At 47.4% G+C, this 25,410-nt stretch overlaps 1 protein-coding gene and 1 long non-coding RNA gene across 12 annotated transcripts in view; one reads left to right on the forward strand and one right to left on the reverse strand.

Annotated features, from left to right (window-relative positions):
• The window catches only part of SPTBN1 (spectrin beta, non-erythrocytic 1), a 197,487-nt gene extending 183,974 nt beyond the window's left edge, over positions 1–13,513 (forward strand). For 9 of the 11 annotated variants that reach the window (XM_072768372.1, XM_072768378.1, XM_072768374.1 and 6 more), the window contains 5 exons: positions 366–429; positions 4,824–5,062; positions 6,250–6,423; positions 11,344–11,386; positions 12,179–13,513. In XM_072768372.1, the coding sequence (XP_072624473.1) occupies positions 366–429; positions 4,824–5,062; positions 6,250–6,423; positions 11,344–11,386; positions 12,179–12,397 (739 nt within the window). In that variant the 3' untranslated portion in view covers positions 12,398–13,513. Of the gene's footprint in view, positions 1–365; positions 4,051–4,823; positions 5,063–6,249; positions 6,424–11,343; positions 11,387–12,178 lie in introns of all 11 variants that reach the window. The other 2 variants (XR_012003462.1, XR_012003463.1) reach the window with 1 other exon arrangement.
• On the reverse strand, positions 12,392–18,032 carry LOC140600240 (uncharacterized). The gene is made up of 2 exons (XR_012003464.1): positions 17,308–18,032; positions 12,392–16,839 (listed from the first exon to the last, which is right to left on the reverse strand). It is a non-coding gene; the product is annotated as an uncharacterized lncRNA (long non-coding RNA).
• Positions 18,033–25,410: the final 7,378 nt, after the last annotated feature.

Raw genomic sequence — 25,410 nt, forward strand, 5'->3', positions numbered from 1 at the left:
TGATGACGCTTTTTGAAAGTAATTCACTGAAAGAACAGAAATCATGGTCTATTTCTGAAAAGCAAATTATCGTGTTGTGGTGAGAGCCCCATGCCGACCCTGAATGCCGCCTGGATTGGGGGAGAGGGCATGCCTATGGTCTTACTCTCTACCTAGAGTTGATTTGGAACACTTGGGAAGTTCTTAAAAAGAAATTACGTGGTGTAAGGGGGGGTTGCACATGTGTTTCTGAGAGAAAATCTGTAATAAAATTGAGTGATATTGTTCTCCCTCATTCTCTGTTTTTCTCTCTTTCCGTTCCTCCCCTTCCTCTCCTTCCCGTTCCCCTTCCCTCCTCTGTCCTCTTTCCCCACTTTACCTAACAGGGATACTTCAAAAGGAGAGCAAGTTTCCCAGAACGGTTTGCCGGCTGAACAGGGATCTCCACGGGTTAGTTACCGCTCTCAAACCTACCAAAACTACAAAAACTTTAATAGCAGACGGACAGCCAGTGACCAGCCGTGGTCTGGACTGTGAAGTTCACTACCATTTGTCAAGAACCACTCTTTCCAAATCCTGTTGGTTTGACCTTTTGGCTTCCACTTCACCCCACAGTGTTAAAATTTTCCTTAATTCATAGGCTTCCTTGGTTTCATATTTGTTTGCATTTAATTCATGTTTATTTGAGTCTTTTAACTGATGGATGCTCAGTTGCCTTAAAGCAACATACTTATTTTTTGTTTATTTATTGTGAGCTTTTTACTTTATTAAGATTTTACAGCGAAAGCCTTACATGAGTAATTGAAATTAAATGAGATTACAGCAAACTGAAGAAGAAAACTAGAATCTGAAAGGTATGACACATCCAGTTATACTAACAAGGTGCAATACTGCGCTACACATAGCCGCCTATACAGATGTCATTAACCTGCCATAGTTTAATAGTAACTAGGAGGACTGGGGTATAAGGAAGGAGAGACTCAGTACTAAGATTAAAACCTTAAGTCAGCTGCGTCACATTCCATGAAGGATGTATTTGTTTATTGAAAATAGAGGAGGGAGGGTGGAGTTGGAGCTACTTGGGAAGCTCTATTAATTTTAGGCATAGAATCTGAAATTTTGAGACCCTTGAATTATTTATTCCTTTTTCCAAATGAGTTCCTCTCATTTTTCTCTGCCAAGACCTGAATTGAGAAACTCTAAGCTTACTTGCAGCAAGTAATGCAGCCAGCCTCAGGAGTGAAGTGCCTGTTGACCCTGCCACCACCTTTGTCTTGGTCACTGTGAGCACAGCATGGCAGGTGGCAGCAATTCTCAGCATGTTTTGGAAGTCTGCCTACCAGACTTTCAGGCCTCTCCATTCAGTTGATGACTTCAGGGTGTCAAACTGTGTTTAAATTTTTCAAACAAGTGGAACAAAAGCCATTCTAGTTCACCCTGATTACTTGAATGATGCACTTGGTGGACCACCCCTAGGAGCCATTGGATGCCACCTGGCTTCAGAAGTAATTTTAGTGTCTGTGTAGACAGAAAACTCCGTTGTATATCTCGAATGGATCTTCTCATTTATCATTTTCTTACGACTTTTTATGGAGTTCTCCAGTAAGTTTTTTAGGATGGCATTTATCAGACCACCAGCAGGGATTGAAAATGTTTTAACAGAAATTCTGTTCCTTAGGAATAAAAGCATATGAAAGAGGTGATTTCCTGGTACTGATACAGACAGAACAAACCAAATCCATACTACACCCAAGCCTTGTGAGACAGTCACTTGCTCATTTGCCATATTTAGATGTTAGTGGAATCATAAACCTGTTTTGATATGTGTTTTCCATGAGTTAAGTCTGATTTGTCTTTTCATTTCATGATGCATGTCTTTTTTTTTTCTTTTGTCAGGATAACATCATATAGCATCTTGTTTGTTTTTCCTTATTTCTATGTACATATCTATCTACTTGCGACTGTAGATGGGTATATAGATAGATGCCAAGCTTCTTATGTTCTGGGGGTAGTGTGCACCATTATTGGGTCTCTGCCTTAAAACACACCAAAATTCATGTTAGAAAAAAACTACTGCTTTATCTTTGGTCATTAGGGAGCCCTCACATGTGTTTCTGGCTCCAGATTCTGTGTTATTGATCTATATGTATATATGTGAAGTTTCCATATATATATGTTTAAATTTTTTATCATCTGGAATGATACCCAATTTTATGCTTTTTGTATTCAGAAGACCAAAAAACAAAACAAAAGAAAAGACAAAAAAACTCACCAAACACATAAGCACACAGAAAAAGTGCTATGATGTTTTTGGCATTTGTTCTCATGCCTATTTTTATCTAGATTTTTAAATTGTAGCTTGCCAGGACAAGTTTTTTATTATAATTGGATTGGAAGAAGAAAAGCCTTTTCATTCTTTTGAGTTGTGATGCAGAGACTCAAGTTAATGAACTTGAAATAGTGTTGCTTCATGCACTTAGAAAACCAATCAGGTGTTTCTTGTGCTACTAGTTGTCACGTTGCATTCGTGTTCACCTCCTGATTTAAAGATCTCAGGTGTACCCGGCCACTAAAGCACTCTGGACTAATCGCTAAAGAGAAGCAACATGGGGTGGGGGCTGGGGGGAGATTCACATGTACGGTCATAGCACTATGATTTGCTTTTGATGTTTGTCTCTAGTGGTGTGTTGTCTGTTGGCATGCTTAAGCACATGTCCATTAAAATTCATTTTGTTCCTTTTATTTTCCTTGTTTTCTTGGTTTAGTGATTCATTTGCATAAACATTAATTATCTCTGCATACTGGTTTGGGGTTTTCTCTTTCCTTCTAACTCTGAAGAAAAAAATTTTTGCTGCAGAATTTCCCCCCTAGAAGAGACTTCCCTGGCCTTTGCCTACCTTGAAGTCTGACCAAGTGCTATAAATGTTAGCTTTTTCTCAGCAAATGCCGCTCCGTCCAGGTCACTGCTGTCACTAGCAGTTTTCTAGCCACAGCTGCAGCACTAATTTTTTCTTAACCTGATTTCTATACACACTAACCCTATGTCTCCCTAGACTCACATCTGGCACAGGCCTTTCAGACCAAACTTCACACTTCCTTCCCCCCAGAAGTTTCCTGAAATTCCACACTAGAACAGATGTGTCAACTTCAAAATCCACTCACTTTCTTTGGACTCAGGATTTTTGGGTTTTTTTTTTGTTGTTGTTTTTTTGGGGTGTTTTTTTTTTTTTTTGGTGGTTATTTCCCCTCCACATCTCTCCTTTAAAAATGAAAGGAAAGAGAAATACTAAAATAGCCTGTTGCGCATAAGCCCACGTCTCCATGGTGTCATTTAACACAGAGGCCAGGATGTTCACATGTTCACCCCCTCCCCCGTGCCTTCCACATTGCTATGTGGGTCAAGGGTTTCAATCAAAAATGCCCTTAAATTGCAACGCCTCTGGTCTCACCCTCAACCTTAATGCTGACGGTGATAGTTTTGGATAGACGGAGTAGACACTCGAGACTCCACCCAGCCACGTAGAGCAGGCCTAAAGGAGTGATCCCGTTCCTGAGAGTTGACATATCTGAGTGTTGAAGCAGTGGTGGTCATTCTCCCGTTTCTCCTGTTGAAGTTGTTGCTGCTAACTTGTCATTTTGGTTCTGGGCAGCAGTGGTGGGGGACGTTATCTAATGAACGTTGCCATTGACACCTCCGTGTTTGTCCGTGTACGAGGGGTGCAGGTTGTCTGTAATCCACTAAAGCGTCAGCCACACCCAGCTTTAGTAACTCGCTAATCCCGCGCCCTGGGTTATCCGCCGGGGCCGCGCCAGTTCATGGTACACAGTTGATGGTATACAGGCTGAAAGCGATAATGAACCGAGACCCTACTGCATTTCCAAAGCCGAAAAGCCCTGAGGGTCACAATATAAATGAGCTTGGGAAGGAACAGCTCCCGAAGACGTCTCCAGCCTGACGGTCAGAGCCGCGGGAAGCCTGGCTGTGTCTGGGCTTTCTCGTCTCAGTGCAGCAAGGCACCGTGATCAACCAACACGTGATGGGGAAGGCCCTGGTTCTGTCTGTGTTTGGGGGTAAATAGCCGTGTGGTGTTGAGTGACTGTGATTGGCTTTTCCAGCTCCTTTAACACAAACTACAACCCACTCACGATACAACTCCGGCAGATGTGGTTAAAGTGATGTTTGTTGACTTGCCTCATTTCCTTCCAGCTCTTAAGTTCCAAAGTCTAACTGGGATGGTAGATGTGAAATGCATGACTGTCGTCCTAATTTCTGCATGTGTTTATGACGATGTGTTGAGGGGAGGGGGGAGGAGAGCCAGAGAGCATTTTCAGAAACCGGAGGTCTTTCCTTGTCTTACTCTGGGGGAATGCTGTGTAGTTCTGATAGAGTTGTCTATCGATCTGTTTGTGAATGCCCTTTCGCTTTAAACTTCCAGCTCTTCTGGTGGCGTCCTTGGTTGTAAGGTGGCTGCTGTATAACGTCCACTCTCTCATATTTAATATGTGTGATTGTTACTGTTGTCCTTTTGTTTTAAAGTAACCATAAGAGGAAATGATCTGAGTTACATTAGAGAAAATGGATTGATCCGAGGAACAGAGTGCAGTAAAACTCATACTGGCATTTCGCTTTTCTCATTTCCCCATAAGCGGGCGGGCATTAATCCCTTCCCACCTTCTAATGTCCTTGGTGTCCAGCTGGCTTTGTGGGATGTTGCAATGGTTTTACTGTACTGCCTCGATCTGTGCCAGGCATTTATACACAGCCACGTGTGCGAGTCAGAGCGTATGTGGTCACCCCTGTGGCTCACGGGGTTCGCTGAATGGCCTCTCCACTGTCCCTATAGATGGCAGAAACGGTGGACACAGGTGAAATGGTCAACGGCGCCGCGGAACAGAGAACAAGCTCAAAGGAGTCCAGCCCCATCCCCTCCCCGACCTCGGACCGCAAAGCCAAGACTGCCCTCCCGGCCCAGAGTGCTGCCACCTTGCCGGCCAGAACCCAGGAGACCCCTTCGGCCCAGATGGAAGGCTTCCTAAATCGGAAGCACGAGTGGGAGGCTCACAACAAGAAAGCCTCAAGCAGGTAACGGCAGCGAAGGCTCAGGCAGCGAGGTGGGAAGCCAGCCCGCCTGCCCGGTCAAGGTCGAGGCACCCGCTCACGAGTTGAAAGCGGGGAGTGTGCACTTGTGAAATCCATTTGTTCTCAGCTTCCTGGGTGTGCGTCACTTTTTTCCTTGGGAATGACATTGGAAAGTGGGAGGAGAGTGCTTTTTTAAGGTTAATTAAACATGGATGGGAATAGCAAAAGGGGGGCCTTGGTCATTCTTCCTGAGAAGAAACAGGCTACGTAGAGGTAGGGGAATTTCCCTAAAGTGAAGTGTTCTTCCTTGAGGGATTTTTTTTTTTTTAAGACACTTTCATTTTCCCAGCCTTATCTCCATATCTGTATTCACTATTTTCCAATAAGCCCTACGGTTACTACCTCAATTTTACAGATGAGGAAACGGAGGCCTTATGTGGTTACAAAAGCTCACCCTTTAGAAACCTAGTGTATGGCATAGCCTAGGTGCAATCGCATTCCAAAGCGTGCTTAACCAGTCAACTGTTCTGCCGGGACCAGCATGTGCAGTTGTACAGGTTGTATATTAGACCAGGAAATCCCATCTAAGTTGAGTACAACATAAATTTATATTTTAATATAGGTAGGTGGCAGTAAAATGTCTTCTGATAAAATCAGCCTCCCATGACAGTTTGCCTTGTCATGGGGGGAGGGCTGTCTTTTTTCTGATTGATCCCAAGGTACTACAAGTGCTAACGGCCCTGGATCTGCCTCCCCATCGGGTTGCCAAGCCTCATCAGGATTAAAACCGAGGTGCAAGGGCTAGCTGTTGCAGGACAGGCATGTTTCAAATGAGGAGCCTGCCCTGTACAGCATTACCGCAAGAGGGTACTGCAGCAAAGAGGACTGACCCCAACAAGTCTTTCCCGTCAGAGCCAAGAGTATCTTTAAGTAATAGAAGAGGGCACCATGTTTTTCCGGAAACTCAGAGAAGTAGCCCTGGATCACCTGCCTCTGTAGCACCATGTACACCCTCCCAGCAGTGCACTGGAGGAATTTTCTTATATTGTTTAGTTTTAGCAGAATTTAGAAAAGGCCTTTAACAAGGGGTCACACCACGTTGTGTGGGGGTTGCTTTCATGTCAGTCAGATTCTTAATTCTTGAAGGGAGTGTGGTCTAGAACCCTGATGATCTTCTCTTTACTGCTCAGGTCCTGGCACAATGTTTATTGTGTCATAAATAACCAAGAAATGGGTTTCTACAAAGATGCAAAGACGGCTGCCTCTGGAATCCCCTACCACAGCGAGGTCCCTGTGAGTTTGAAAGAAGCCATCTGTGAAGTGGCCCTTGATTACAAGAAGAAGAAACACGTGTTCAAGCTGAGGTGAGAGGGGCCACGTTTCTTGGTTGCCGAGAGCAGGTGTCTGTTATCACTCTCGGGGTTGGTTTTACCCGGAAGGTACTGTGATCATTCCTCCTCCCTCCCATTTAAATTGAGCCTTGTGTAGCTTGTCACGTGTCTGGGTTCGGATCTTTAGGGACTGCGGCCCATCACCAGCTTCCCTGTGGTTAGTGGTGCAGCTCAGCCTTGAAGAAAATGAGCTTTTGTTTTGATAAGCTGGAACTTACTGTTCCACAAGACAAGGTGAGCTGTTCACATGTCACAATTGAAGGGAAGCGTTTACCCATTTTTGCACCTTATCCAGACCTAGGAGATACTATTCTTCGCCCACAAGATAGCTGGAGATGGGTCACAGGAGTCATCCCGGAGCTGGCTGAGATCAACAGAAGTGCATGTGTGGGACCTGGATCTCTGTCCACCCCTACTTGCCCAGCAGATGTTCCACCTGCTTCTGGGACCACCTCGTTCCAAATGTCTCCAGCTTATAGAGTACATACACCTCTTCACAGAGTGGATCCAAGCTCAGAAGTTCTTCTTATACTTAGAAATGGGGAGAAAAGCCGTTTTATCATGTAGGAAGTAAACGTGTCAGTGTTTAGAATGTTAAGTAGTTTAATACTAATTTGATCTGTTGCTGTGGGACCTGAAAAGCTTTGGTCTTCAGTTAGACGTTTGTGTCCTGTCAGCTGGACTAGGCCAAGGACTGCAAATGAGTTTCAAGGGTATGACTTCTTGAGCTCTTTCAAGGAGCCCTGGAGGCAGGCTGTCTTCGGGTCTTGGAACACTACAAGTGTAAAACAGGGTGCAGACAGCCTGGCTCCCTGGCTGCCTCCCTTCTTTGTTCTCCCTGGACGCAGCTTCAGAGGGTCAGGATTTTGGCAGAGGGCGCTTACCCTCCTCCCGACCAGGAACACGCCTTCCTCTGGACTGCAGTGAAGTGAATGAGCCAGCCCTCTAAGCCAGTGACTCTTCAGTGTCCTAGGGATGGCCTTGCCAGGACAGTTACTTTATGTACCACATAAGCAGAGAAATCTAGGAGACCCTTTCTGTATGTCTATTTAAAAACTCTGGTATTTGTAAATGTGGGGAATACAAGTTCTGTAGCAGAATTTCAAAAGAACTCATTTTTTAAAAATTCCTGTATAGTTAATATGTAGTATCTTATTAGTTTTAGATGTACACTATAGTGGTTCAGCAGTTCTATACATGACTCAGTGCTCATCACAATAAGTCTACTCTTAATTCCCCTCACCTGTTTCACCCATCCACCCATCTCAAAAAATAGTTGAGTCTATTTTTTGTCTCTTTTCTCTTTGTTCATTTGTTTCTTAAACTCCATGTAGGAGTGAAATCATACAGTATTTGGCTTTGACTTACTTCAGTTAGCATTTTGTGGATGTATCCATGTTGTTGCAGATGCCAAGATTTCATTCTTTTTTATGTTTGAGTAAGACTCCAGTGTGTGTGTGTGTGTGTGTGAGAGAGAGAGAGAGAATGAGAGAGAATATATATATGTACCACATCTTCCTTATGCATTCATCTATTGCTGGACACTTGGGTTGCTTCCATAACGTGACTATTATAAATAATGCAATAAATATAGGGGTGCATAGATGTTTTTGAATTAATGTTTTCTTTTTCTTTGGTTAAATAAATACCCAGTAGTGGAATTACTGGATCATGTGGTAATTGTATGTTTAATTTTTTGAGAAATCTCCTTACTCTCCACAGCAGCTGTACCAGTTTGCATTTGCACCAATAGTGCACAAGGATTCCTTTTTCTTTACATCCTCACCAACACTTCTTGTTTCTTGTGCTTATGATTTTAGTCATTCTGACAGGTGTGAGGTGCTATCTCACTATAATTTTGATTTGTATTTTCCTGATGGTGAGTGATACTGAGCATCTTTTCATGTGTCTGTTGGCCATCTCTGTGTCTTCATTGGAGAAATATCCATTCCTGTCTTCTGCCCATTTTTTAATTGGATTATTTGGGTTTTTTAGTGTTGATTTGTAAAAGTTCTTCTTTTTTTTTTTTTAAGATTTTATTTATTTATTCACGAGAGATATATATAGAGAGAGAGGCAGAGACACAAGCAGAGGGAGAAGCAGGCTCCATGCAGGGAGCCTGACGTGGGACTTGATCCTGGGTCTCCAGAATCAGGCCCTAGGCCGAAGGTGGTGCTAAACCACTGAGCCACCCAGGAGGCTGTCCAGTATAAGTTCTTTATTCATTTTAAATGTTGATGTTAAAGAGGGAGCTAGAGAGCACAAGCCAGAGAGGGAGGAGAGGGACAGAGAATTGCAAGCCAACTCCAGTGCTGAGCATGGACCCTGACGTGGCTCAGTCTCACGACCCTAAGATCATGACCTGAGCCAAAACCAAGAGACAGTTAACTGCGCCACTCAGGCGCCCCACTTTATAGATTTTGGATGCTAACCCTTTATCGGATGTGTCATTTGCAATATCTTCTCTCATTCGGTAAGTTGCCTTAAAGTTTTGTTCATTGTTTCCTTTGCTGTACAGGAGCTTTTTATTTTGATGAAGTCCCAATGGTTTATTTTTGCCTTTGTTCTCCTTGCCTCAGGGGACATATCTAGAAAAATGTTGCTATAGGTAATACTAGAGAAAATTACTACCTGTGCTCTCTTCTACAGTTTTTACATTTTAGTTTTCTCGTTGAGATCCTTAATCCATTTTGGGTTTATTTTTGTATATGGTGTGAGCAAGTGGTCCAGTTTCATTCTTTTGTATGTTACTGTCCAGTTTTCTCAGCACCATTTATTGAAGAGACTTTTTCCCATTGCATATTCTTGCCTCCCTTATCAAAGTTTAATTAACCATATAATTGTGGGTTTATCTTTGGGTTTTCTGTTCCATTCATCTATTTGTCTCTCTTTGTGCCAGTACCATACTGTTTTGGTCACTCCAGCTCTATAATATAACTTCATGTCTGCTATCCAGGGTCTTTTGTGGTTCCATACAAGTTTTGGATTGTTTATTTTGTTCTGTAAAAAATGCTGTTGGTATTTGATGGGGATTATATGATTTTAAAGTATTTGTTTTCCCAATCCATCAGCATGGAATAGTTTTCCATTTGTTTGTGTTATCTTTGGTTTCTTTCATCAGTGTTTTTAGTTTTCAGAGACTTTTACATCCTTGGTTAAATTTATTCCTAGCTATTTTATTGTTTTTGGTGCAATTGTAAATGAGACTTTTCTTTTTTAAGATTGTATTTTTAAGGGGATCCCTAGGTGGCTCAGTGGCTTAGCGCCTACCTTTGGCCCAGGGAGTGATCCTGGAGACCCGGGATCGAGTCCTGCGTCGGGCTCCCTGCATGGAGCCTGCTTCTCCCTCTGCCTGTGTCTCTGCCTCTCTCTCTCTCTGTGTCTCTCTCATGAATAAATAAATAAAATCTTAAAAAAAAAATCTGGCTAAAGGTTTATCAATTTTGTTGATCTTTCAGACAAACCAGCTCCTGGTTTTGTTGATCTGTTTTTTTGTTTAATTATTTTATATTTCTTTCTGCTCTAATATTTTTTTTCCTTCTACTGGATTATGGTTTTATTTATTATTTTTCTCAGTCCTTTAGGTAAAGGTTAGGTTTTTTATTTGAGATTTTTCTTGATTCTTGAGGGAATTCTGTATTGCTATAAACTTTCCTCTTAGAAGAGCTTTTGCTGTATCCCAAAGATTTTAGACTTTGTATTTTCATTTTCATTTGTCTTCCTGGATGTTTTGATTTCCTCTTTGATTTCTTGTTTGACTTATTGTTTAGTAGCATGTTATTTAATCTCCATGTATTTGTGTTCTTTCTAAATTTTTTTCTTGTGGTTGATTTCTAGTTTCATAGCATTGTGATCAGAAATGATGAATGATATATACGACTTTGATCTTTTTGAATTTGTTGAGACTTGTTTTGTGGCCTAACATGTGATGTTTTCTGGAGAATGTTCCGTGTGGACTTGGAAAGAATGTGCATTCCATTGTTTTAGGATGGAATGTTCTGAATATATCTGTTAGATCCACCTGGTACAGTGTGTCATCAAAACCAGTTTCCTTGTTGATTTTCTGTTTGGATGATCTATCCACTGATGTAAGTGGGTGTTAAGTCTCGTACTATTACTGTATTACTATTGATTACTTCCTTTATGTGTTTGGGTGCTGCCATGTTGGGTGCATAAATATTTACAAATTTTACATCTTCTTGTTGGATATGTAGTGAAAAGACTCATCATTTTTATTTCTTAATTATTTTTTAAAAGATTTTATTTATTTGAGAGAGCACAAGCCAGGGGTTGGGGAAGAGGGGCAGTGCAAGGAGGGGTGCAGAGGAGAAGGACGAGCAGATTCCCTAGGACTCAGCACCATGGGATCATGACCTGAGGACTCATTTTTTTTTTTAATTTTATTTATTTATTTGACAGCATAAGCAGGGGAAGTGGCAGAGGGAGAGAGAGAAGAGTGTGGGGCTCAATCACAGGACCCCAGGATCATGACCTGAGCTAAAAGCAGATGCTTAACCAATTAAGCCACCCGGGTGCCCCAGGACTCATCATTTTTAAAGTGTTATCTCTTGAATTCAGTTTAGAGCAATGATTAGACTTTCCACATCTGGCCACAGCAAAGCCAGATATTGATATGTTTGGGACATTTTTGATCCTTCCAGTGGATTGAAACATTAAGTTTTATGTATATTATATTGACCCAATTATACAGCTTCTTGCTGTTGCTAGACCTCTGTGGGTCCCGGGCACAGCTGGTGATAAGTACAGAGCTCCGTTGGGCATTTCTGGTCAGATTCCCCTGGCCTGCTTATGTCCTGCATAGGTTTTGAGAATTTGAAGGTTTTGTTTCTTCCTAAGTCAAATCGTGACTGACTTTCTTCCTTCAACTTACAGATTAAATGATGGCAATGAGTACCTCTTCCAAGCCAAAGATGATGTAAGTTTTTAAGATTGATTTCTCTCAGTACTTGGGAATTTACATGACAAGATTTATTTACAGTGTTCTCTGTGTAAGTAATGATCAGCCATGGCTTCTCGTATCCTCAGTCCCCAGCACTGGAAGGTATTCAGTTCTCTTTGTCGCTAGGAAGCAGCAAATGGCATCACTGTCTGCTTGGTGTGTCAGGAGGGCTAGTTACAGGGCCCTGAAAGTGGTGGAGGAAAACATGCCCACCCCTGGCAGTGGATGAGGCCCAGGGAGTGGTCCCAAGAAGGGATGCAGATCCTGAGGTGCAGTCAGGGGCCTCCCTGCTGCACCCCACTGCCCATAGGCCACATTGTCATGATTGCACTTCTTGTAGGAAGAGAGGATCTGCTGATGAAAAAGCAACATGTACAATGCTGTATATATGAAAAGCCAACTTCTGTTAAATTCATGCAGGGTTGTATGTCTAATGTCCTTTAAATTTTTAAGAAATATAAAAGAAGGAACACAGGGTGCATCCCACCAATGGAGATCAGTCTTCTTGTTCTTCCAAGTTTGTAGGACCACATGACTTAGATTGGTGGCTTTCTAGTCCTGGAAACCAAATTCTCGTGAGAGTTGAATCATATTCGCTCCACTGAGGGTCACGTGGGAACTGCATGTCTCTCTGTTAGCCAGATGCCCCCGTGGGCTAACCTTCCCAAGCCTTCTGACTGATGGAGGCGTATATGGTTGGGCAGGTGAAGTGAGAGTGTTTTGAGCCCATCCCTCTTGGCTGAGTCTCCCCTGTGGTCCTTTGTCCAGGAGGAAATGAACACATGGATCCAGGCCATCTCCTCCGCCATCTCCTCTGATAAACACGAGGTGTCCGCCAGCACCCAGAGCACGCCAGCATCCAGCCGGGCACAGACCTTGCCCACCAGCGTCGTCACCATCACCAGCGAGTCTAGCCCCGGCAAGCGGGAGAAGGACAAAGAGAAAGACAAGGAGAAGCGGTTCAGCATTTTTGGCAAAAAGAAGTGAACTCCTTTCCTTTACCTCCTGCCCTTCTCTTACCTTTTCAGTGAAACTCCAGCATGCAAGCTCAGAACCAACACATTACTCTCTGTGCCTAATGTTCTTCAATGTGGTTGATTTTTTTTTTTTTTAATTTATAGAGCATTTCTTGGGGGGTGGGTGGGGGAAATACACCTAAACACTTTATCTCCAAGTTACAAAAGTTTGAGGTGCAGAGGGAAGACCAGATTTTTTTTAATGAAATTATATAGATTAGATCTCAATATTTAAACTGTTCCTCAATTTTGTGAGGCTGCGTTGGAAATAACCCGCCTCTAGTGCTGTTGGTATGCAAGGCAGCGGTGCTTAAACAATATTTCCTGTGCTCACCAGAGACAAAAATGTACCAATTTCCTGACACCATTCTCTTCCATTTATTTCCAGTGGTTACCTTGAGTCTTGACTATTAGAAGTGCCCACGACGGGTCTAACCTTGATTAAACAGATCGTGTATTATGATCTCGCTGCAGCGACAGTGCAGCTCCATGTTCAATCTACAGACCAAACCGTTTGTATCTGGCATCACTTACTAACACATGCCCTGCGGCTTTTTCTGCGTCACCTGCAAGGACAGTTGAGAATGTCGGTATACCGGTATAAGAGAAGGAATAGAAAATTGATACTGTTTTAAATAATCTGTAATTTCAGTTTTTTTTTTTTTTTTTTGCTGAAATACATTATATTGTATGTTTGAGATAATTCTAGTACAAAGTATAATAAAACTAGATGTATAATAAACCCTTTAAATCATTGGTAAGTGTACAAGTGGAACTGAAGCATTTACTGGACAAAGTCATGTTACTCTAATGGTTACTTGCTCGTGCGTTGCCACACTGTGTTATAATTTGCTTCATTACCTTGCTCTTTGATACATAGTGTGCATTTCTTTGTCACTGTAACGATTGTAATGACAAAATTTTCATCTTACTGCACAATCAAAATGGCATTGATAGGAATGAACTCCAGAGGCCGGGCCTGAGCCGAGAGGTGGTCGCTCCGGCCTGGCGCTCAGTCGTCTGACCTGTACCTCTCAACTTTTGCCCTGTTAAATATATGCTATGTCATTAAATGCTTTTAAATCTAGCACGGCGGGTAATTGTTGTCTTTTCTCTCCTGCGTGCACGCCATGTAGGGACATCACAAAGCCAGGAATAGCAAACGGGAAACACTAGACTGTCCCCCTGGGTTCCTGTTTTGTGTTTTTGTGCGTGTATGGTGCACCGGCTTCGAAAACTACAGCAAACAATAATAAATGTGAGATGTTTTGCAGCTACACATTCAGATTTTATCTTTTATTTATGAAAAAGCTAACAGCGAACTTGCTAAACCGGAGTTCTGAGGAAGGTATTAGCAAACTTTTCCTGTAAAGGGCCAGAGATGGCCAGTACTTTAGCCTTTGTGGCTTAGACTCCGTCTGTGGAAGCTGCTTACCGTGGAGTACAGAGGCAGCCATCGATGATGTGTGAGGGAATGGGCATGATGTGTTCCAGTAAAACTATTTGTGGACACATACGTGAATTTTATGTAATCTTTACATGCTGTACGATATTATTCTGATTAAAAAAATGTTTTTAATGTAAAATCTGTTTTATATGGATCATACAGAAACAGAGGATAGGCCAGATTTGGCCCATGGGGGCCCCATTCAGTGGTGCCATTATGGGATCACGGGTAGATATGCATGTTATACTTGTCCCTTTTTTTAATCTGGGTACATTGACTCCAGACCACTTGCATATTTTCTTACATGGAGCAGCACAGGATGCTAGTATTAGGGGTTTTCAGTAAGCTGTTCCACAGAGGCCCACGCCTAATGTAATGTCAGTCCTGAGCTCCACAGCTGAATGGCATTGAAGTCTTTTGTGACCCCAGAAACTGGCCCTCTCTCACTCCTTCTCTCATGCACCCAAGCCCATTTATCTCCGTGTGACTCACCCTTGCCTTCCATACGATTGGAATCCTGTCTCAACAGATGATCCTCTCACAAAGTGATTGGAAAATAATCATGATTGGTGACCGCCCACTCTTGACAGAGCCAGCCAGATAACCAGCAATTCCAGGATCCCATAAAAAATATGCATGGGATATCTTGCAGATAGTTCCAGAGGTTCACAGATCCCTGAATACACAACTTGGATTTGGTGGTACTTGCTTTCCTTACCGCATTTGCTGAGGATCCACTGCAGCCTGAAAGGGAAAGATGATGGGCAGTGGGAGCAGCAGCAGCGGAAGACTGGATTCTGTGGGTCATCAGGTGCCGATGTGAACAGGTACGATCAGAAAACCCCAACAATACGTGTTCACTGGATGAGGCTACAGGCCGTAGAGGATCGTGATTATCAATCCTATCATGGTAAATATGGGGTGGGTTGTTTTTTTAATCCTATACACTATTTAGTACTTTGAGGATGGTGCACATTTATTTTTATTGCCTTAGTGGTGTACTATTTTTACTTTTTAGTGATCTAGGATGGGTGATAATACTGCCCTCTGCATCTGAAAAGTGAGAAGCAATAAAATACGACTGTCAGGATATGAAATGAGTGTTGATTGATTAAAGGACGCTGTTGTCTCACTTGACCATCACCGAAGTTGAATGCATCCTCAATTGATGGTACCTCAGGGTTGTGTTTTCTTGGGGGTACTTGGAGTGCTGCTGCTGCTTCCAACTAGTGTCATCTTCAGTGGACAAAATAGAGCGTATCAGACTGGGTGGTGGACACATCGTTACCACCCAGTACTTGGCGCTGTTAGGGTTGGTTGTGTGTGGAGGGTCCTATGGCACTTCTCTCTGTGTATGTTATTTTCATTTTTTAGTTGGAATCATTTTCTTTGGTCTAGTGGTAGAATTCATATAGGAGAGGTAGGATAGGGCTGTGGGGGTGCTGAGTCTGTTAAGTGTCTGCCTTTGGCTCAGGTCATGATCCCGGGATCCTGGGATCCAGCTCCGCATTGGACCCCCTACTCAGAGGGAGGCCTACTTCTCCCTCCGCCTCAGCCTGCCGCTCCCTCTGCTTGTGTGTGCACTCACCCACGCACGCTCTCTTTGTCAAATAAAATCCTAGTTTTTAAGAAGAAGGGAAGGTTGGCTAAAAGCTTGAGTCTTTCACATCATTCAAACTGACTTTTCTAAGGACACCTGGGCGGCTCAGCCATTGGGCGTCTGCCTTTGGCTCAGGTCGTGATCCCAGGGTCAGGGATCAAGTCCCACATCAGGCTCCATTCGAGGAGGAGCCTGTGTCTCCGCCTCTGTGTCTCTCATGAATATGTAAAATCTTTTTTAAAAATAAAGCGACTTTTCTAAGCATGACCTATACACCAAAAGCCATAGAAAAAAAAAAATCAAAGTTCAAGGTTTCTCTCACCATTGAGAGTCACAGTGAAGCCTTTCACTCTCCACCTCCCAATGCCAACTATCAATGAAATTATCCTTGAAAGATGTCCCATCTTTGGCTGGTGGAAGTCCCTTCAAGTTGGCTTCTGAGTCCTTTTGATAAAACCTGAGTCACCTTTAATACTTTCCTCCCTCCCTGGCATGACAAGCCGTCCCAGGCTCACCAGTACATTTCTTACCCCCAGACCTGCAATCAGAACTCTCTAAGAAACCCTGATTTCTTTGAATGGAAAATGATAATTTCAAAACCATAATTTTTGTGTTAGAACTGCTCATTGCTATTGGGTTGGTCCTTTTTTCTGTGTGAATCAGTAGATAAAAATAATTCATGAGTTCATACTGCAATTCAGGGTTTTTTACTTGACGTTTCCTCTATTATGCCATAATCTTTTCCACCCAGAATCAGCACTCAAAAGATCCGGGGGCATAGAATTAGAATATCTTAGGGTGACTCACTTGCTTTATCACACACATAAACTCAGAATAGCAATACTAATACCACCACCAATAAGAGTTTTGGGGTTTGTGGTGGTGGTGGTGGTGGTGCTACTACTTTTTTTTACGTTGTGGTACTTGTGGATTGATTCACACGTGGTTGTAAGAGATAACTCGGTTCCCCTCAGCTGTGCTCCCCATGGTCACATCCTGCAGAACTGGAGTGCAGTGTCCCATCCAGAGTGTTGCCACCGACCCAGTCAGGAGTCCACGTTTCCCCAGCTGCAGGATCCCTCCTGCTGCCCTGTTACTGCCACACCTTGCCAGCAACCAGCCGCCTGCTCCCCGACGTTAAATCTTGGTCATTTCAGAAATGTCATTTCAGGTACGTGTGCATGCAATCACACAGGGTGTCACAAGCATGTAGGCCTGGTTTCTTTTCCCACTCAGCATAAATCTTCCAGGTTCTCGTGTGTATCCATAGTGCGTTCCACGTGGTTGCTGAGTGGTGTTCCGAGCCGGGGAGGTTCCCGTGTGCGCTCACCCACTGAAGGGCACCGGGGTAGCTCCCAGTTTGGGGCTGTTTAGGAAGAAAGCTGCGGTGACCCTGTGTGCGGGGCGTTTGGGGTGGACCCAAGTCTTCATCTCTCCGGGGTGGGGGGGCGGGGGCGGGGGGAATGCCCAGGAATGTTGAGAACCGTTTTTAAAAACATTTTGCATGTGCTCCCTCGGTCCCCCCGCCCCCTCACCCCCACGGGGTCTGGGCACCGCTCTCTGCGCCCTCCCGGGCACTGTCCCCTCGGCCTGTGCCTCTAGGGGCGCCCCCTCTTGCCTGCTCGCCTCCCCTCGGGCCAGCCTGCGCTTCAAGCGGGGCGCTCCCTTGACCCTCCAGGGCCGCATAAGGACTTCCCAAGGGAGAAGTAAGTGCGAGTCCCGAGTTTTGCAAAGTTTGGACCTAACATAGCACGGGCTACCCTAGAAAGAGGAGTTCTGAAAGGTTAAAAAACAAAAAAAATCCAACTGGCTTGAACGTGAGAAAGGACGTTACCTCCCGTTGGGAGCGCGGAAGGCTTTTTTTTTTCTCCCCTAAAAGATGGGCCTGGTCCTGCAAGGGATTCAGGAAGCAGAACTGGCGGGGCCCGGTGTCTCCGGCGCTGCCCGGGCTGCTCTCCCCGGCCGGGGAAGCGCCACCGCGGAGCCTCCCGAGAACGCCCCGGGCTGCCTGGGGCGGGGGGCGGGGGACGGGGGGGACCCGGTCCAGGACGCCCCGTTCCGGGCTGCGGGGAGCTCAGAGGGGGCCGGCTGGGGGTGCCCGGGTTTCGCCGGGGCTGGCGGCCCGGGCTGGAGCCTCCAGGCGGCCCTCGGGCTCGCTTCCCCGCGGGCGGGCCGAGGCGGCACAGCAGGAGGCCGCGGCCCGGAGCAGGAGGCCCCGCCCCGCCCGCCTCGCCCCGCCCCGCCCCTGCTCCGGCCGGTCCCCGCGGCGCACGCGTCCTGGGGCGCGGCCCGGCTGGCTCCGGCCTCCGCTGGGCCCTCGCTCGTCCGCTCGGGTGCGTGTCGGGCTTCGGGGCCGCCTGTGTCCGGGAGCGGGGGCGGGAGGGGGCGGGGCTCCCCAAACTGATGCTCTGAACCGGGGAGGCCTCCGTCCTGCACGAGGCCGCGGGGAGGTCCTGGGGTGCGGCGCGGCCCTGCGGCGCGGGGCGGGGGGAGCGGCGCTGCCCACCGCGGGCTCCCGGGGACGCGACCCCCTCGCCGCCGCCCAGAGCCGCTTCCAGTTGGCCGTTGGCGCGGGAAGGGGCCTCCCCGGGCCTCCCCTCGTGCCCCGGCGCCCTCGCGGGGGGCGGCGGGGGCAGGTGGGGGCTGGGGGCTCACAGCTTGCCTCCCTCCTCACGCCCGCTTCCTCAGAACCTGGCTCTTCCAACTTTAAAGCGGACTGAAGGGGGCCCCGGGGTGGCTCAGCGGCTTAGCGCCTGCCTCCGGCCCAGGGCGTGATCCCGGGGTCCTGGGTTCGAGTCTTCGCCAGGCTCCCTGCGCGGAGCCTGCTTCTCCCTCTACTGTGGCTCTGCCTCTCTCACTCTCTCTCTCTCTGTGTCTCTCATGAATAAATACATAAAATTTATTTAAAAAAAGGGAGGGGAACTGAAGGAATGAGGTGAAGGCCACTGCCCTCCAAAATCCCTTCCCCAGCGGCCGGTGCTGCTCACAGGAGGCTTCCTTAAACTTGTGCTAGGGCGCCGCGCGGCGGGTGACAGCGAGCACACACCCGACCCCGCCGTGGGGCACACCCGCCGTGGGGCACACCCGCCGTGGGGCACACGCCGGGCGTCGGGCCCGGGGTAGGCCTGGATGAAAGGTTGATCTGCTGCCCACTTCCCGATCTGGTCGGGACTGCGGGTCCGCATGTCTGTACCGTCCCAGGCCCACACTCCGGCCCGGTCACTGTCACTCGTGGCCTCAGGCACCTGGTCTCCCTCCTGGTGGCGGCAGCCGCCCGCGCTCCCAGGGTCACATCCTTGTTCACATCTACGAGGAGGCAGAAGGCTCCTCGTCCAAACACAACGGGGCCACAAGTTTCACTCAGAACGGATTGATTTCGCTCCCGCATCCCTCCCTGAACCGCCTCACACAAGAGAGATCACCTCAGGCCACCCGGGCGCCCCCTGGTCCACCCAAACCACAGGTCGTTACAGCAGGGACATGGGTGGTTGGGCCCTCAGTGTCCCTCACCATATAGGATTGAGAAAAATGACATCATCAAAGGGTGGCTTGGGTGAGGTAGAGTGTGGGGGGGGGGGGTTGACGGAATCTGAGTGTGGGGACGCTAAAGCCCCCACGGTCTGCCCAGCTCCCCAAATGCTGCGTATCTCCACATAAAAGTGTTGGCTTCAAAAGGGGTGGGGTTTGAGAAACCACTACTTTTTCTCTGAAAAGGAGAAACGGTGTTTCTAGAAGGGCCTCCTCTTGAAGTTAGGTTTGAAGCTCATTTTATTTAATTTTTATTTTATTTTGGGGGAGAGAGAGAGAATGGGGAGGAGGGGCAGAGGGAGAGAGAGAGAATCTTAAGCAGGCTCGACACCTAGCACGGAGCCCAACGTGGGGCTTGATCGCATGACCCGAGATCATGACCTGAGCCAAAATCCAGTCGGACGCCCAACCCACTGAGCCACCCAGGCGCCCCACTCTTTGTATTTTAAAGCACATTTGCTAGGGTATTCAAGGTTGCCCCTGACGTTGCCCGTGTCAATACTGCCAGCAGGCTTTTCCCCCCCAAGACGCTCATTTGGGGTGCACCTGGCTTCAGAGAACAGACGCAGGTTACTGAGTAGGAAGGCCGGGAGGGGTCTGGGCCCTCTTGCTACTGTCCGCAGCGTCCCCTTCTCCAGGGTCCCCGGAGGGTTGCTTTAGACACTAGGAAGCCCAGCAGCTGGAGAAGGTACTGGGATGCTAGAAATGTATGAATTAACCAAATATTTGGATAAGGAGTTGGATTTTTTTTTCTTTTAAAACACAGTTCTCCAAAAGGTGCTCATTATTGATCTGGGGAGTCCTGAGGGCCTGAGGTAATGGTCGGAACGTCATTTGGCCAAGACACAATCCGTGTGGGTGCGCGGTGGCCCCGGCGGCCCTCCCCTCCCCGGAACAGCTCCTGTCAGCGTGTTCCTTACAAAATCCTCACAGCGGCGGGAGGTAAAACCACCCCAGGTGTTCGTGTCCTAGAGGGCCCAGGGGTCTCCTGCAGCCGAGCTGGGGGTACTGAGCGGGCCCAGGGGGGCGGCCGGGCCTGGTGCAGCGGCAGCCCCCACCGCTCCCCTGCGGCTGTGGAAGTGAGGGGGTGCAATGCCCGGCGTTCCTCAGGTAGGAGGGGACAGGATTCAAATTCCACAGGACAGTTTGCAAAGACCAACCGGCCCTTTTCATTGCGACCCTTGGCGCTTTCATCATTTCCCTGTGGCGCTTCCCCCCGGGGAGGCCGCCCGGCTGGGGGACTCCGACCCGAGGGCCCCTGTGCGCCGCAGACCCTGGGCGGGGGCTGCCTTCAGAGCCCCGGGCCGCCCAGAGGACCCTCGCAGGGGGCAGGCGGCACGACCTCAGTGACCCGGGGCCGTGGCCCTGTGCCCGGGGGCCGCGTGGGCCAGCCCGCTCTGCGACCATGGGGAAGCAGAGGCCCAGTACGAGCTGGTAGAGAGCCTACGGGGAGGGCGTCCCAGAATGTTCTGGAGCTCCGGCCCGGTCGGCCGCCGTGGTGGCCTCGTCCCCGCCCAGCTGCCTGGCGATCTTCGGGCTCTGAGCAGGGTGTCGCCCAGGCTGCCCCGGCACCGAGTGCAGGCCGCGAGCGAGCACACCCCCACGGGAAACAGGAGCTGGTCTCTACCGGGACACGGGGAGCACGAATGTGCCAGAACAGCTGGGAAAACCCGGCCGGGACTGAGGCCCAGGCCTCTGAACCTCTGGTGTCCTGTGCTTGTTCCCCAGACAGGTGGCTTGGGCTTGCTGAGGACGCGCGGCCTGTGGGCAGGGTGCTTAGCACCCCGAGTCTCCCGAGTCCTCAGGGCGACCCTGGGGCGCCGTCGCCTCCTGATGGTGCAGCGGGGGAGGCAGCTTCGGGAGTTAAGTGGTGGGAGCCGGCTCGGGATTCGAATTCTGACGTGCCTCCCCGGGGCCACACTCCGTCCCCACTCACTGCCCTCCTGAAGCCGCTCGCCCCGGTTGGAGACCGACAACCCGCTGCCCTGGACCAGCGCCAGCCAGCGGAGGGAAAGGGGGTCTCTACGCATCAACCATCCCCGGAAAGGGGGCTCCTAGGGGCCGACCACCTAACTGCCACGAAGCCTGGGTCCCCAGGCTCTCGGCTCCTCGCCGGCCCCTCAGCACCCGTGTTCCTCTGGAGCTTAGTGGCCGAGCTGTGGGGTGGCCCCCAGAGCCCTGTGCGACGTCACTGCAGGCTGGCTGCTGCCTGCTGCTCGCAAGTCTGCAGCCGCCCCGACCTGGACTGTCCACGCGCCAAAGTCCTTTCTGGGTCAAAGTGAAGGTCAAGCGGAGGACATGGGCACACAATACGTGTTCAGAAGGAAAGACGAGAAGAGGGCAGAAAGGGGGGAAGCATCCTCCGACCAGCTGGGTCCTCTGTGGCCTCAGGTGGCAAAATAAATCACGGCTCAGCCCCGAACGCCGGGCCCAGGTGTGGTGTTTAAAAACCAGGAGAGGAAAGGAAGAAGGTCAGCTCCCAGCCTGTGTGGACAGGTTTCTTCAATCTCCTTCACAGCTGAAGGCGGTGAGGACGAGCTATAGGAAACTGATGGGCTCCGGCGGGGAGGAGGGGGGGTGTCAGACCCCGGCTCCGCGACGGTCACAGGCCCCTTTGTTCTCTGACTTGTCATTTCTCGTTGCTCTGAGCCCTGACTCTCCCGCTGCCCACCGGACTCCTGGCTGTCGTCCCCACCTGCGTAGAATTCCCCGCGGTGAAACATCGTATGTACTTACTCTGTGTAGTATTTTCTTTTTTAAATATTTTATTTATTTATTCATGAGAGACACAGAGAGAGAGAGACACACAGGCAGAGGGAGAAGCAGGCTCCGTGCAGGGAGCCCAAGGTGGGACTCGATCCGGGGTCTCCAGGATCACGCCCTGAGCTGAAGGCGGCGCTAAACCACCGAGCCACCAGGGCTGCCCTAGTATTTTCACTTAAGCTTATGTCACAGTCTTACTATGTATTATACTTTGTGGGTTTTTTTTTTTTTAAGATTTATTTATTTATTTGAGAGAGAGACAGAGAGCACGAGCAGGGGAGGGGAAGAGGGAGAAGGGAAGCACCCCCACACACACACCGAGTGTGGAGCACTAGGAGGGGCTGCATCTCAGCACCTGAGATCATGACCTGGGCCGAAACCAAGAATCAGACGCTCAACCATCCCAGGGCCCTGATACACTTTCTGATTCCTTTTTTTTTTTTTTTTTTTTTAATTTTTGGAGGATTTTACTTATTTATTCATGAGAGACACAGGCAGAGGGAGAAGCGGGCTCCATGCAGGGAGCCCTACGCAGGACTCGATCCCAGGATCCTGGGATCACGACCTGAGCCCAAAGGCAGACGCTCAACCACTGAGCCACCCAGACGCCCACACTTTCTGATTCTTATTTCAAGGGCCATATGTAATTGTCCATTGGGTCAACGCACCACCAGTCAGGAAAACGTCCTTCAAATTCTAGGCATTTAGCAATAAGATCACTCCCCACCAAAGAGACGTGTTCCTAAAATTATAGCTCTGACTTGATTCTTCCCAAGGCAGTTTTCTGTGGCCGTTAACTCCATCCACGTAGGGCCACTTCACAGACCACATTCCCCCGTAATTCCTTCCCTCAGTACAGCTTACAGACCTCCGAAGCCGGCCTCTTCCCACCCTTGTGGAGCTCATTGCCCTTTTCAGCTCAGAACTTCGATCTCAGCCACCCTGACAGCTTTGGGAACTTCACATTTCAGGAACTTGGGATTGGGTCTCTATCCTGTTGCTCCCTAAGATCTTCTGGGGTCCTAATGCAAATTTTACCCACAGCCCAGCACATTTTAAGACCACATCAGTAACTCCTCTCATATAGGCAGGCACACAAAAGATTAAGCCTCATCACACCTTGCCACATTTTCTTGGGAAAGTGCTTTTTTGCTTCATTTTCCTATTACCCCTTTCTAAACCATCTATCCACTTAGTTGCTAACTATAAATAAGGGTAACAATCTTGCCCCTCCCCCCAAAAAAAGTTTTTTTTGTAGTAAATGCAATATAGCATCTCAAGCTTGCTTTGAGTTTCTTTGCCTACCAGCTAAGGTTAACTGGCTCTCCTGTGTTTGACATTTCTTTTTCCTTTTGAGTGAATTTTCTGTTCAGACTGGGATCACTGAGGCTCCTGGATCACAAGTCATGAAAACCAGCTCTGGCTAGTTGAAAATGAATTTATTAAGGGCCCCAGGATGTCCAGGAGGGCCAGAGCACCAGGCTGAGGGCTTTTACAGCCAGGAGTGATGCCCAAAGTCCTGCTGCCTGCTTAGGACGGGTTCTTTCACCTTGTTGCTGGGCGAGGACGCACAAGCACCCACAGTCACGCTGCCTCGGGAGCTCCTGCCCTGCCGCCTGTGGTGACAGCAGGTCCTGCCCAGGCTCTCCTCCTTCCCATTGCCAGCTTCCAATTCAAAGTTGTGCAGGTGCATTCGATCGCTGACTGGGGCCCTCACCTCCGGGAAGGCTGGGAAGAGGCGTCCTAATTCTCTCTAGAGGGAGGGCCTGCCTCAAGAGGCAGTGGGTTCTGCAGACATGGAAACAGGGTTAAAAAGCGGGGTGGCCCTATTAGGTTTCTGTTGCTGCCATGACAAGTTACCATAAGCTTATGGCTGAAGACAACATAATTTTTTTCTCTTATGGTTCTGTAAATTAGAAGTCAGACACTAGTGTCTGTGGCTGAAATGTAGGTGGTAGTGGGGCCGCTTCCTTTCTGGATGCGCGAGAGGAGAATGTGTTTCCTGGCCTCTCCCGCCTGCATTCCTTGGCTTGTGGCTCTCTTTTTGCATCTTCAAAACCAGTAATAATGGGTGCAAGTCCTCATAACACAGCATTCTGAATGTCCACATCTCTCCTCCACTTTTAAGGACCCTTGTGATTATACCCCGCCCACCTGCTTAATCCAGGGCAATCTCATTTTAAGGTTAGTTAATGGGCAAACTTTATTCCTCTGTCATGTAAAGTAACACATTCCTAGGTTCTAGGATGAGGATGTGGATATCTCTGGGAGGCCGTTGCTCTATCACAGGTAAGAGAAAAAGCCACCTGTCCACCACAGCATCTGTAACCTACTTATTTATTGAAGTCATCATGGTTTGGGTTATGCATTGAAATACTTTCTCTCGATTTTTTACTTTTATCAGTTATAGGGAATCAAACTATTTTCCCCAGTCTGCTCTTTGTTTTGGCATGGAATTTAAAACATTTAAATGTTAAGATCCACCCATTTTTTTCCCTTTGTGACTTTATTACTTCATTACTGAGGACATTCATCTTTCATAGATCTAATAGCCTGGTTCTTTAGTGCTTTTATTTTTATTTTTATTTATTTATTTGAGAGCAGAGGGAGAGAGACAACCTGACTCTGCTGAGCCAAGAGCCGGATGCAGGGCTCCATCCCATAACCCTGAGATCCTGACCTGAGCAAAACTCAGAGCCAGATGCTTAGCTGACTGAGCCACCCAGGTTCCCCTTATTTTGTGCTTTTCACTCAATGCTTACCTTTGAATACATTCTCCTGAAGTTTATTTTGGTGTCCTTAATAAGGAGTGCCTCTAACTTCAGTTTTCCCCCACTTTCAAGCCAGTTACCTCAATACTACCAGTAAACAAACTTCACTTGTCCTCTTTCCAAATTTGAACTCTAATGTCTGATTTTAATTGAGCATCTGATATTTATTTAACACCAGATACAACTAACATTATTTACTTGTTGTCTCATTGCAGAAACACAACGTGAACTGGGGCCCATGTGTTTAGTTCACTGGCTAAGCATAACACACAGCATGCAATCAGTAAGCATTTGTTAGGTCAGTGAATGAAAGTGTATTCATAATAAATTTATATTTCAGTCCTATAAATTTATATTTATTTTGATTTCACTAATCCACCCTTTGATCCTCTTTCTAGTTTCTTAACTATATATTTTTTTCCACCAGCACTGTCTATTTTACTATTGGCATTTTCTAATTCTAAGAGTTTAATGCTATTGGGTTTTTTTACAGTTTTATTTTGTTGACACAGTACTTGATCAGATCTGACTATCTGTGTTCTAGAATGGGAGAGGTGGTAGGCAAGTGTATCAAATGGAGAGCAAAAACAGTACTGATTCAGCTCCAAGAAGAGGTGGGTACATTTCCTCTTAATGTTACCCAACTTTTCATTCTGTTGACCTCTGTTGACCTCTCATCAATCATTGGTTTAATGATTGATGTCCTGTATAATTTAAATTCTTTAGCATAGGCACTGTGATATTAATATGTTCTTTCATCTACACTCTGTGAGTATTCAATTTTCCCAATTCAGGAATATACACTCCAGGGATCATTTGGCTACTAAATGTGCATCAGCTCTCTTGGTCTCTGATTAGCAACAAAAGCTCTGGTA

Source organism: Canis lupus, chromosome 11 (genome assembly GCF_048164855.1).
Source record: "Canis lupus baileyi chromosome 11, mCanLup2.hap1, whole genome shotgun sequence".
NCBI lineage: Eukaryota > Metazoa > Chordata > Mammalia > Carnivora > Canidae > Canis > Canis lupus.